Source organism: Vombatus ursinus, unplaced genomic scaffold (assembly GCF_900497805.2).
Source record: "Vombatus ursinus unplaced genomic scaffold, bare-nosed wombat genome assembly UNPS02014779.1, whole genome shotgun sequence".
NCBI lineage: Eukaryota > Metazoa > Chordata > Mammalia > Diprotodontia > Vombatidae > Vombatus > Vombatus ursinus.
The window spans coordinates 21,046,708-21,061,033 of NW_020954557.1; the positions used below are offsets into that span (position 1 = coordinate 21,046,708).

The 14,326-nt window shown below is 36.7% G+C and overlaps 1 protein-coding gene across 4 annotated transcripts in view; it reads right to left on the reverse strand.

The window, feature by feature from the left end:
- Positions 1–9,900: 9,900 nt before the first annotated feature.
- MYO1B (myosin IB) overlaps positions 9,901–14,326 on the reverse strand; it is a 220,278-nt gene continuing 215,852 nt past the window's right edge. For all 4 annotated transcript variants that reach the window (XM_027865829.1, XM_027865831.1, XM_027865832.1 and 1 more), the window contains one exon: positions 9,901–11,231. In XM_027865829.1, the coding sequence (XP_027721630.1) occupies positions 11,108–11,231 (124 nt within the window). In that variant the 3' untranslated portion in view covers positions 9,901–11,107. The remainder of the gene's footprint in view (positions 11,232–14,326) is intronic.

The following is a 14,326-nucleotide window of genomic DNA, read 5'->3' on the forward strand; positions in this document are numbered from 1 at the left end:
GGGGCTCCTTGGTGAAAAGTTTGAATTGTAGCTCTTCATAAAAGATCAAATCTTTCCTCTCTCCACTACATTACTCATTCTTACCACCTACATATAGCCTGTGAATTTAGCCTTGTGCTTTCCACGAGAAAAATACTCACAGACTATCTTACTGTCTGTCCGAAAGGGTTACAAGTCTGAATGAATGAATGAGTGAATGAAAGAGTATTTATGAACCATTTATTATGTGCCACGCACCATGTTAAGCACTAGAGATACTAGTACAAAAAAAGCAAATGTTTGGCCAAGCTGGTACTAAAATTGTCTTTACTCCACAATGCTCTATCCACCAGATTGTTATTTCCTGGCAAGAAAATGTCCCAAGATCAAAGAAAATTAATTCACATGACTGAAAAACAACCAGATGAAGGCTGTCTCTGAGAGGCATATGCATTCAAAATTTTTTTTCTTATCCACTACACCATGGCAGTCATCTTGAGTCATCACTCATTTTACCAATGAAGAAACTGAGGAACAGGGAGGTTTAATGACTTGTCCATGGTCACATAGTAAATTCTGTGACAGAATTTGAACCCAGGTCTTTCTAATTCTGAATTCAGTGCCTTATCCACCATAGTCTACTCTGCAATCATCATCACCACATATCCTTTGGGAATGGCAGTCTTCTTAAGACAGAGATGGGAATGTGTATCCATTTCTACAAAGCATTAGTAATGCCTAAAATTTTTTTTTTAAATGTAAATCTTGACTAATGCCTGATGTGGGCTGGATGATTTAAACAAAACACATGGCATCTTCATTTGTGGTTTTTCCCAGTGGAAAGAACAGAGTGGTTGGTAGATTTCCTTCCTTTTTATAACATCTTAGCTTCCAACTGTTTTTCATTTAAAATTGACAGATTCCATTTATTTTTCAGATACAAGTCCAACTTGTGCCAGCAAGTAGAGATAATTATTACTTAACAAATTAGAAATAATAAAGACTAGATTCCACACCTCTCTCCACTTCCTGGATTTGGATGACTAACTGAGGTTAGGCCTCTCTACCGATACTGTTGTCATGGGGATGCCTGTGTGTTTCAATTTATAGCTGCAACAGGAGGAAGATGATGTTTCCAATAGAAAGCAGCATCAGGGCCCAAATGCCTCTGTCTAGTGAGAACACAGGAGAATAATCCGTATATAATAACAATAATAATTTTAATGATAATTATTATTATTAGCCTGTAACCACCCTGATTTTGAAGACAAACAAATCTACTTCTTTGGATGGGGAAAGACTTTACCTTGAAGGATAATTTTAACCAAAATCAGAATACTCAGGGCTGGTATACACTTCTATATTTTAGTACTTTTATATTTTAGTCCTGGAATTTTTGCTGAAAAGATTCAATTGTCACCTGAATGAGTATTTGCTGAATTTGTAGCCTCACATCAGTCAGGGTGAGCATTAGGCCTGGAGTCATGAAAACCTGACTTTAAATCTGGACTCAGCCTCTTATTAGCAGTGTGACTTTAGGCAAGTAACTTAAATCATGTTTGCCCCAGTTTTCTCATCTGTCAAAATGAGCTGGAGAAGGAAATAGCAAACCGCTCCAATATTTTCTGCCAAGAAAATCCAAACAGGGTCATGAAGAGCTGGACGCCACTGAAGGATTGAAGGACAACAAAAACCCCACATTAAACAACTTATAATGCAACTTCATTTACATAACATTGGACCAGGCCCTCCTAGAATTAGCCCATCCTCTGAGAGTTGGACTCCAAAAGGTAGTGTTTTCCCACCTTTAAACAATGATCTTACAGGTCAAATTTTTGTAAAAATTCAAGGATAATTTTGTCTTAATCAAACCTTAATTAAATCTTCTCTAAATATGAGACTCTTCCATTCTTTGGGGTGACACAGTTTAGGAATTACCAAAATTCAGAACTGCTAAAACAAAACAACTTAAAAAGTCCCAGTGAATTTGACTTCCTATAGCACCAACCTTTCCTCATCTGCTCCATAACCTTTCATGCAGTATCTTCTAGATCAATAATCACCTAGGTTTTTTCACTATTTTCACCATTCACTTGGTCTCTCATATTTAATACTTTGGTTTTATCTTTGATTCTTCTCTCATCAATCAGACTTTCTTCCTAAACATCTCTTGAATCTGTTCTCTCCTCTCTATTCCCACTGTCACCACCTTACCATAGCTCATTATCATTTGACTAGATTTTTTCAATAGCCTAGGTACTTCCTTCCTCCCAGTGCCTCATACAAACACTGAAATAGTATGATTGGATGATTCTTCCATACAAAAATCTTTTTTTTTTACATTTAATTTTTATTTTTTTCTCAATTACATGTAAACAAAATTTTTAACATTCTTTTTTTTTAAAAATTGAGTTTTAATTTCTCTCCCTCCCTTCTTCTCCTCCTCCTTGAGAAGGTAAGCAATTTGATATAGATTATATACATGCAGTCATGCAGAACATTTCCATATCAGTCATGATACAAAAGAAAACACAGACCAAAATAAAACAAAACTAAACCAAGAATAATTAAAGTTTTAAAAGTCTGCTTCGATCTGCATTCAGACTCCATTAGTTCTTTCTTTGGAGGTGTATAGCATTTTTCATCACAAGTCCTTCACAATTGTCTTGGATCATTATATTGCTGGGTATAGCTAAGTCATTCACAGTTGATGATTATGCAATATTGCTGTTACTGTGTGCAATGTTCTCCTGACTCTGCTCATTTCACTTTGCATCAGTTCATGCAAATCTTCCCAGGTTTTTCTGAAAGCATCCTTCTCCTCATTTCTTATAGCACAATAATACTCCATTACAATCATATACCACAACTTGTTCAGTCATTCCCCAAATGAGGGGCATCCCCTCAATGTCTAATTCTTTGTCACTACAAAAAAAGCTACTATAAATACTTTTGTACATACAGGTCTTTTTCCTTTTCCTTTGATCTCTTTGGGATACAGACCTAGTAGTGGAATTTCTGGGTCAAAGAGTATGCACAATTTTATATACCTTTCAGCATAGTTCTAAACTGCTCTCCAGAATAGTTGAATCAGTTCACAACTCCACCAACAGTGCGTTAGTGGCTCTATTTTTTCACATCCCCTCCAACATTTGTCATTTTCTTTTTCTGTCATATTAGCCAATCTGATAGGTGTGAAGTGGTACCTCAGAGTTGTTTTAATTTGCATTTCTCTGATCAATAGTGATTTAAAGCATTTTTTCACATGATTATAGATTCTCTGGATTATGGAGAAAGCAAGGGAGTTCTAGGGAAACATCTGCTTTTGCTTCATTGACTACACCAAAGCCTTTGACTTTGTGAATCACAACAAATTGTGGCAAGTCCTCAAAGAGATGGGAGTACCAGATTATCTTACTTGTCTCCCGAGGAACCTGCATGTAGGTCAAGAAGCAACAGTTAAAATCGAATGTAGAACAACTGATTGATTCAAGATTGGGAAAGGAGTATTTATATTCTCACTCACATGCAGAGTACATCACGTGAAATCCCAGGCTGGATAAATCAAAAGCCAGACTTAAGGTTGCAGGAAGAAACATCAACAATCTCAGATATGCAGATGATACTATTCTGAGGGCAGATAGTGAAGAAGAATTAAGAAGCCTCTTGATGAGACAAAAGGAGCAGGGGATGGCAGAGATGAGATGGATAGACAGTGTCGTGGAAGCAACAAATATGAGCTTGGACAGACTTTGGGAGATAGTGAAAGACAGAAGGGCCTGGCATGCTATAGTCCATGGGGTCACAAGGAGTTGGACATGACAGAACAACTAAACAACAAGAACAATAAATAGCTTTGATTTCCTCTTCTGAAAACTACTTGTTCATTTCCTTTGACCATTTATCAATTGGGGACTCATTCTTATACAGTTAATTCAGTTCTCTATATACTTGAGAAATGAAGCCCTTATTGGAGACATTTGCTATAAAACATTTTTCCCCCAGTTTCCTGTTTTCCTTCTAATCTTAGTTGCATTTGTTGTTTGTGCAAAACTTTTTTAATTTGATGTAATTAAACATCCATTTTTCATCATGTAATGCTCTTTATCTCTTGTCTGGTCACAAATTCTTCCCTTATCGATAAATCTGACAGGCAAAATAATCCATGCTCTCCTAATTTGCTTATGATATCACCCTTTATGTCTAAATCAGTACCCACTTTGACCTTATCTCCACATACGTTTCAAGATGTTGGTCTATACCTAGTTTCTGCCAAACCACTTTCCAGTTTTCCCAGCAATTTTTGTCAAATAGTGATTTCTTGTCCCAAAATCTTGGATCTTTGGGTTTGCCAAGCACTAGATTACTATAGTCATTTACTACTGTGTATCGTACACCTAATCTGTTCCACTGATCCACCACTCTATGTCTTAGCTAGTACCATATTGTTTTAATGATTACTGCTTTGTAATACTGTTTGAGGTCTTATACTGCTTAGCCACCTTTCTTCACATTTTTTCATTGATTCTCTTGATATTGTTGACCTTTTGTTCTCCTTGTTGAATTTTATTATTTTTTTCTAGTTCTATAAAAACTATTCTTTGGTAATTTGATTGGAATAATACTAAATAAGCAAATTAATTTAGGCAAAATTGTCACTTCTATTATATTGGCTTAGCCTACCGATGAGTAATTAATATTTAGATCCAACTTTATTTGTGTAAAGTGTTTTGTAATTCTGTTCATATATTTCCTGGGTTTGTCTTGGCAGGTAGACTCCCATGTATTTTATATTGTCTGCAGTTATTAATATCTTTTTCCATAGCTTCCTGTTGGACTTTGTTGGTAATATATAGGAATGCTGATGATTTATGTGGGTTTACTTTACATCCTGCAACTTTGTTAAAATTATCTCAACTAGTTTTTCAAACCAAAGTACCCTGTTCCCAAAGACGCTGCCTTGCTTTTTTCATACTGTGAAGTCTTCCCTCCCTTTTGTTCAACCAACTATAGAGCCCTACTCAAATTTTACCTCCTTCAGGAAGAATTCCCCACTTCTCCATTTCAATGCTTTTTCTTAGTCTAGAAGAATATTAATAGCTAACATTTATATAGCAAGAATTTTACCTTTTGCAAAATACATATATATAATGTGATCTCATCTAATATTTTTTGTCCCTTTCAAAACTACTTACATGTTATCATTATCTGTATTTGCTTTTGTTACTTTGTCTATCCCATTATAAACTGACTGAAAGCCCAATGAAGATGAGGACTGGGTCTTACCTGACCTTTTTTTTTTTTATCACCTCTAGCATATATCACAGTGTTGTACATATCAGCAAAAAAGTGTCTGAAGTTCTCATTTAACTAGCATCACAACATGACTTTTTTGGGCAAATGTTATTTTTTCTCCAAAATAATGGAGTGAAAAAATGTCCCATCCTCCCCCCCCCATGATGTTTGAAAATCTCCACTTCTGGAAAATGATGCGTTTGCCTTTTATGCCAACTCTTTTTTTTTTTTTAAGTGGAGTTAATCTTGGCTTTGTGTGTAGTAGGCAGCTAATTTAAATCCCAACATCAGAAAGGCTGAGCTTGCAGACTGGTTTGGAGAAAGCAATGTCCTACATGTAACACACACAGCAGCGGGACATTGACTGTTGAATTTCTCAGAAAACATTTGGAAAGATGAACATTTTTCAATAAAATGAGGAGGAGGGGAAGGGAAGGTAATAAGCATTTATTTAGTGCCTGCCAGGGACTGTGCTAAGCACTCTTCACAAATACCTCATTTGATCCTCACAACAACCCTGGGAGGAATGTGCTATTATTATCTCCATTTTACAGCTAAGGAAACTGAGGTAAACAGAGGTTAAGTGACTTGCTCAGGGTCATATATCTAGTAAATGCCTGAGGTCAGATTTTAACTCAGGTCTTCTTAATGCCAGGTCTAGGACTTTATCCACTGTACCACCAGCTACCTCAGGAAAAATGAACGTAGCCATGAATCTCACTTTTAGCATCAATCTAGCTTCACTGACAAATGACAGTAAAACCACAAAATAAAAGCAATTACCTCAGTTTCCTTATTTGTAAAGGATGGCTGGTACCCCCAAGGCCCCAATTCTAAATCTGTGATCTGATGATCCTATGGTTTGATACATCCTCTGCCAAGGAGTTAATTTTTCATGTTCCTCTATCATATCTGACCTTCCCCAAAATGTCCATTTCGTTACGTCCCAGGAAAAGGCACCAGATCTAAAAAAAGGGGGTGGAAAGGGAAGGGAATTTGATCTGAGTGCTTGTGAAGTTTCACCGAATTTAGATCTGCCTAAGAAAGAAATAAAATTTCATGAGCACTTCCAAGCCAGGAACTTTGGGGAGCCAACATAGGAAAAAAGAGAGAGAGAACTGTTAGTAATAGAGAGGTTAGAAACCACAGAATCCATGGAGAACCATAATGCCACATAACAAGTACAGAACTCCACTCTCCCCAGGAAACTCTTCTAATATTTTCCTTGCATGATCCCATTAAGAACACCCCACCCCAAAATGCCCCCTGAGGAAAAAAAAAACTAACTCCAAAAACATGTGATTTTTATTAACATTAAAGAAAAGACCTGATTCTATCCTCATAGCTGTAAAACTACAATGAAAAACTAGGCTTGCATGAACATATCACATTCATTTGAATCATGGAAAGTCAGGTCTGGTCTATTAATGCTCAACCCCTCTCATTTCTTCATTTCTCTATAAGTGAAGAAACTGAAGTCTGGGGTGGTTGGTTATGTGACTTGTATCAAATCACACACATAGTGAGGGAAGCAGGATTTGAACCCAGGTCTCCTGACCATCAGTGACTTTGGGCCTTTCCTTAAGTTTGAAAGAGAAAATAAAGGTTATTGATTTTACTTTTCAAAAATAAATTAGATTTATTACCAGTGAGGGAATAGACAACCACCAAGGTCCCCTCTGGCTCTAAATCTATGAATTTAGGAAAGCAAAGGATAAGTGGTTTTCCTATTTGGTTGCCATTTTTGTTTTGTTTTGTTTTTTTTCTTTTACAAAGACAGGGAGGAGTATTGGTTCTGGTGATCTGCCAAATCCCAGTACTGACATTTGTTATATACCCCTGGGGAAGTCTTTAACCATCTTGAGTCTTAATTTCCTAATGTGTAAAATGATGGGATTAGATTTAAGAGAAGGGATCCATCTCCCAAATATCAAGATCACTTAGAAGCTGACAGGACCTTTCCTGGATTACAAAATTAAGATTTTTAGCTCAAGCTCCTGGGATCATCATTCTAGAACAGAAAACTTTTGGAAAAAAAAAAGGGGTGGTTTTTGTAAGATTTTGAAAATACTCTCCATGCCAAATAAAATAAGTGGAAATTACAGCATTTAGAAGTATATTTTTAAAACAACCCCCCAAGTCCTATACTACTTGTGTATGAACTAGACCCTAATGAGCTATGATAGCTGAAGTCTGGCTACAGGACCCTCTCTGCTGAATGAGACAGCCAGACATGATGATGGGTCAATATCAGACCCTCAAACACACAGCAGATGCAAAGATACTGACCTCCCCAAAGAGATTTGCCGACATCCCAAATGGCCTGGTTTTGAACTCCTTAGCAAGAGGAGCATAAAGGTCACAAAACTGGAGAACCTAGTTAGTTTCCTCCATCTTTCCTGTATTTTACTGTACTTAGTCTTTGAGTAAGGAAATTTTCCAGGAAAATCACTGCTCTTTTTATTCTACACTCTCCATCCCATTAATCCCCATTTCAGGTAATGAGACTGCTTATTAAAATGAAACCATGTTTAAGTTTGGTATAAAGGAATAAATACATTCATAAAAGTTAATAATTTATCCCTGTACTATATTACCCAATTAAAGATTTCAAAAAACTTAAAATAACCTCACATCATATTTAAAAACAAAAGATTGCATGTGGTGTGAAAAAATTCTCATATATGGTATGAATGACATGGGAACTCAGCATATGCATTTCATGATAACAATAATTTTAAATATCTACTTCACTACTAGCAAATATTTCAATGACATGTCTGGCCATGGTGCCAAACAGCCCAAACTCTACATACACGTATAGAATTCAAACTGGAGTTAATTCATACCCCTGGGCATATGAGGCCAGGTCTCGGCTTTCCAGAATGCTGTTCTAATAGTCATAGAGCAAAACTCCCAAGGGTCTTTCTTTGTCTTAGTCTTATGGAACATGTCAGTGCGTGGTCAGTGATGGTAAATCCCAGCAGGTAGCTGCTGGTACCTAAACTTTGTTAACTCTCAACTATCCCCCTATTCCCTTTTTCCACAGGAATGGAAACCTCTTTTAAAATAGATTTTGAGCAACTGAATGAGTCAAGTCCCGCGGCTTAGGAAAGAATGATTTTCCACAGGGAGATCCTCCTCATGGTCAGAGCAGATTCCACAGAAGTTATGGAGTGTGCTCATTGCAATATATCTCTCAGGTTGTGGCTAAAGGTAGGTATAAGTCTCTATGCTTGGCCACCATAAGCACAAGAGCTGTTAACTATTTTTAGGGCCTTATCTTGAACAAGCAGTTGAGGTTAATAATGTGAAGAGTAGTTCCAGTCTTTAAAAAAAAAAAAAAGCTTTCTGGGTTGGCCAACTGAACGCTGGGTTCCCTCTTTATTCGCAGTTCTGGTAGACTAGCTCTGCTCCTTCTCCAATCTTGTAAACCCAATGTGGGGACCACTTCCAGGAATGGGATGATCTGGCTAATTTAAGAGGCAGGCAAGCCTTAATTTAAGATAGGCCACAAACTTCTTATTCTTTTTACATGCTGAAAACTATAAAATGATTGCTTCAGGGCAATTTCACATTGGACTCAAATGTCTATTACATATGTATATGTGTGTGTGTGATGTATCCATCTTCTTGCTAAATTTGTGACTTTTTCAATCAGAGTCCCTAGAAGGCAATCTTAACTCCTACTCAATGTTAAAGACAGTATATACCCCTGCAAGCTTGGACTAAAGAACTCTAAGGAGACAGTGATGGAAAGCCAAAGGAAAGCTTTCCTGAGAAAGCTGAACCCAGTAAAGTCAAACATCATCATCCTGAGAATTCTACAGTTTTAAAAAAGTGACCCAAAACTATGTGAACTTTTATTGATAAGAATCTTTCATTCTACTATATCTGCAGCAAAGGACAAATCTCTACTGGAGAAAAAGCATTACTGAAAACTTTTCTAGTTAGTGAGAAAATGTCATACGAAAACATTCCACGAGGAGTTTGAGACTAAGTATTTCATCTATAGGAGATGAACACAGTATTTCAATGATTCTATCATAGGATGTTTGTGCAAAAAATGTATATATATATATATAATCTATATATATGTGTGTGTGTGTGATTGTGTGTGCATGTGTATATCACACACACATATGTAGCAATGATAGCCTTTTTTTTATAATATAAGAAATGACTTGAAAATAATGAGGTATTTAGTTGTTAGTTTTGAATTTAAGTAAACCAATGAAAAACTTGAATTCTCCTGTCATTTTGGGCTTAAGTGCATTTATGCCTATATTTCTACTCCATAATGCAGAGATCATCACTTAACCTATCACTGAAAGAATTCTGATATATCAGATTGAAAAAATGCCTATCTATACATCAACAAGTAAAAATGACTTCAAGAAACTCTTCACGTAAATAGTTCTTTCCATTTAAAAATGAAAAAGAAAACTAATATTTTCAATGAACATTTCTGGTTTATAAAGATAAGTGAAAAATCAGTTACACTGAAAACATAAAGTAAACTTTGTGAAGGTTTTTTTTTTGTGCGCACACATTACATCAGGCACAAAACAGAGAAAACAGTTTGAAATACAAAGTATGATTATAACATAGGAATACCAAAAAGCACCGAATTAGAACAATTTTATTATTTAACATAATACCAATTTATATACATCATCTCCCCAAATTAAGAAACTCTTCGATTCCAAATATAGTTTCCAAATTGAGAACTTTAGTGTAAATTTGAAAAACAAAATCCTACAGATTAATAACACAAACCCACTTTAATCCATGCATAAAATATGCAAGCTGTACCAATCACCTCTCTTACACACAAAAGTGTATTATAAATAACTTTCAAAAAAAAAAAAAAAGGTCTTGAATGCTTTATTGCACATCATAAGGACATATGCCAATATCTGAAAAGGCTTTCACCCTTCACTTAACTGTTTAAATAGCTACCTGAAATTTGGTGATAATAGCACTCTGCAGGCATTAGCATGATGTAGACTCATCTAATGTTAACTGAAAACAAAGGAATATGCATCAGAGAAAAATATATTTTCACTGCACTGCTTTGGAAAATGAGAGGAAATCTACTGTCACTTCTTTTAAAATAAGAATATGACGCTTTCTACAACTTAAAGCCATTACAAATAATCTGAATAAAATTCCAAAGTCCTTTCTAAACACCAGATTTTCTTCTTCAAATAGAAACCATATGCATGGACTTTCTTTGCAGTCTTACATTCCTTCTGCCTCATGGAAATAGTCCTTCTTGTACTACGTTCTATTAATGATCAGATTACACAGCTCTTAATAATGCTGTTTACTATGAACAGAGTTACCATTTTTGTTTTCAACATTCCCAGTCCAAGAGTTAGCCAGCTCTTAGCACTAGTGAAAATGCCTGAAGGCAATGTGTTGAGGGGAAAAAAGTCCAAGTAAGGTTTCATTCTCCTTCACAGTAGGACCTTGATCTACCTTTTAAGTCAGGTTTCTATGCTAACACATTAATATTTTATCAGTCACATGTCAATTTACAGAATGTAGTACTAGCTGATGAATGACTAAAATAAGAATACAAGCATTGTTAGTTTCTAAAATCCTGTCACTGGACAGTTTGCATTTCTGGGGTTAAAACTACTCCAGTAAGAAAAGATTTAAAGGTTGATTAGTCAAAATATTTTGCCATGGATCTCTAACACTATTAGCCACTGACAATCCCCAAGTGGACAACTCTGCCTCTCCCCAGTCCCCGCCCCCAATAAAACCCTAAAATTGCACTATGACAAAAAAAGAGTCCATGAGAGACCCAAGAGCGAGACTGCAGTTAAGGTACAGCCACTTCGAGGAGACGGTTGTTTTTTCGCTTGCAGGTTGGGACGCTGCCATTTTTTTGGTTGCCCTGTATAAACTTCACACACACTTTGTCCTGCCTGAATTGAACCAGGAACCTAGGAGAGACAAGAAAACTGGTAAGTAAAGCATGCAAGCAGAAAACATAGATTATGCTAGACAATGATTTAAAAACAAACACCCTGGCTAAACGACCCTGGATAAAGTGAATAATTTCTCTTAGGTCATTAGCACCCTGTCCTCCACCAGTACTACTGATAATATGACATTATCATCAGCTTTATCTTTAATGAAAATGATGCATGTTAGCTTATTTCATACATATGACATCCTTCTGAGGTCAGAAGGTCTAGGGATGATTATTCATCATGATATAACATACAAAATACATTGTGTTTTCTCTGTGGGTTTTTTTTTCTTAATTTCACACAGGTGCAATTCATTGAAAATTGGGAAGGTTGGCACGTTACAAATGTTTAGTGACTGATTCATAGGCATAATACACAAATACATAAAGAGCCAGTTAGGTGGTACAGTGGATAGAGTGCCAGGCCTAGAGTCAAGAAAACATGAGTTCAAATTTGGCCTCAGACATTTATTAGCTGTATGACCCTGGGCAAGTCACTTAACCCTGTTTGCCTCAGTTCCCTCATCTGTCAAATGAGCTGGAGAAGGAAATGGCAAACCACACCAGTTTCTTTGCCACAAAAACCCCAAATGGGGTCCCAAAAAATCAGATGCAACTGAAATGACTGAACAACTATGATTCTGTTTAGCAGGTAAGTGCTAGTAAGTTGCTTGAGTAACATAAAGGTTCTATGACTCACAGAGAGTTGCACAGCTAAGTATTAGAGGCTCATAAATTTAAGAGCTAGAAGGAAATACAAGGCCATCTATTTTGATCCTTTCATTTTACTGATGAAGAAAATGAGGCCAAGAGAAGATAAGGTGACTATAGTTTTGGGTCATCTGGAACTAAGAAGTGACGGAGCTGAGATTTGAACCCAGCTCCTCTGATTCCAAATCATGTATTCCTACCACTGTATCACAATGAGCCCCAAACGGGATCTGAAACCCAGCGCTTCCAGACTCCAAGCCCTACACTCTGCATGCCATGCTAGACAGTTTCTAAAGGCACAAGGCAGAGTTAAATTTGATAGTATCTCCTATGTGTTTCTTATGGAGCAGTTGTATAAACGTTACTGGTATAAGTATATAGAAAGTAAATTGACACATCCACTAAGAAATCCATAGCAACAAATAAGATGTAAACAGTTCTGATATTTTTAAGCTAAGTCTCAGTTTCAAAGGCTGGACGACTCAATTTTTTCAGACATTACATACTAGGATGAAATTTGATATGCGAGGCTTTGGCTGAGCCTTAATTTAAAAATACACCACTTCCTGTGGCTTTGAATGGGTTGGAGTTTTTTTTAAAGCCAAGAGTGTAAGAAGGAAGTGTTTTATTCTCACACATAATTCTGTACTACTCTTCCTGAAAGGGGTGGGGTGGGGTGGGGGTGGGTGAACAGTCTTTTAAAGTTCAATTAAAATACTGAAAGCAGTTAATTGGCATCACAGACATCAATACATTTTCATTTTTAAGGAATACTTTCAGGGAAATTTGTGCTTACGTCTAGGTGGGTTGGACTGAAATGAACATCAAGATCTCTTTCCAGCTCTGAGGTTCTATGAAATACATGGATGGCAACTGCTTTTTCCCAATGTGCTTTTAGCATAAGACCCCTTAAGAAGAGTGTTTGAATTCTGGCAGGACGATAAGGATATATCAGGAAATATTCAATCTATGGAGTCCTCCATGTACCACTCCAAAAGGTTCTCTCAGCAGATCAATGCTATGAATTGTATGTTTCCAGTAAAAAAAAATATATATGTATGTATGTTTATATATGTGGCTGCTAGGTGGTACAGTAGATAGAGCACTCTGCTGGGAACCAGAAAGACTCATCTTCCTGAGTTCAAATCCAGCCTCAGACATTTCCTGGCTGTGTGACCCCAGGCAAGCCATTTAACTGTCTGACTCAGTTTCCTCGTCTGTAAAATGAACTAGTGAAAGAAATGGCAAACTATTCAAGTACCTTTGCTATGAAAACCCCAAATAGGGTCATAGAGAATCATAAACAGCTGAAACGACTGAACAACAATAAAATATATACAGACCCATTGTTGTTTGAATTAGTGATATTTACAAAAATGTAGATTTCCATGCAAAATTCATGAATCCTTAAAATCACTTAAAATACTTGGGGCTTACAATAAACTCATTCTGAGTACCACTATATACTCCACAGATTAGATGGAAAAGAAATGTTCTATATATGTCAATTCTATAGCTACAGAGAAATTCAGGTAGCGGTGGCAGTTGGCTGTCTGCCTGCTCTAACTATCTGTAGCCTTCCCTTGTCTCATCCGATGTCTACTTATAGAGACGACAACAGTGTAATAAGAGGTGGACTCGCCTTATGCCATTCTCCCTGTAATTTGCCAAATCCATTGCTCAATAATGGTTACAGAAATGAGTGGTGTTGGAAATAGCTGCTTCTACTTCCAAAAAAGATACTGAGTCCAAACCCTAAGAGTGTCTGTCTACAAAACAAATGACAAAGTGGAAATGAATCCACTTGAGACTGAAAAACACAGTGCTGTGCTGGGATACTTGTCCCGTCAGTGGCTTCCTGGCAAATTTTTGCTTAAATCTGAAACACCTTCTGGATGGATCTGCTAAATCTGCAGCATAAGGCCACAGAGTCAGGTGGCCTTCAGAAAGGCCCAGGACGGGGCAGCTAGGTGGTGCAGTGAATAGAGCACCGGACCTGAAGTCAGGAGGACCTGAGTTCAAATCCGGCCTCAGACCAAACACTTGATACTTACTAGCTGAGTGACCCTGGGCAAGTCACTTAACCCCAATTGCCTTAAAAAAAAAAAAAAAAAAAAAGGCCCAGGAGAAACATGAGGATCTTCACACTGCTCTTTCCTTTCTATGAAATGTTTCCTCAAGGAAAAAACAATTCAAAAATTGGTTTGTTTGTTTTTTTTGAGGACTTGAAAATACAAATATTTAAAGTGTGCAAAGAGCTTTTTCTTTATTGTTGCATTTGATCCTATGTGCAAGTGATACACCAGGACATTCAAAAAAAGGTGCTATATTTTATACTATAAGCAATCAGTGGCC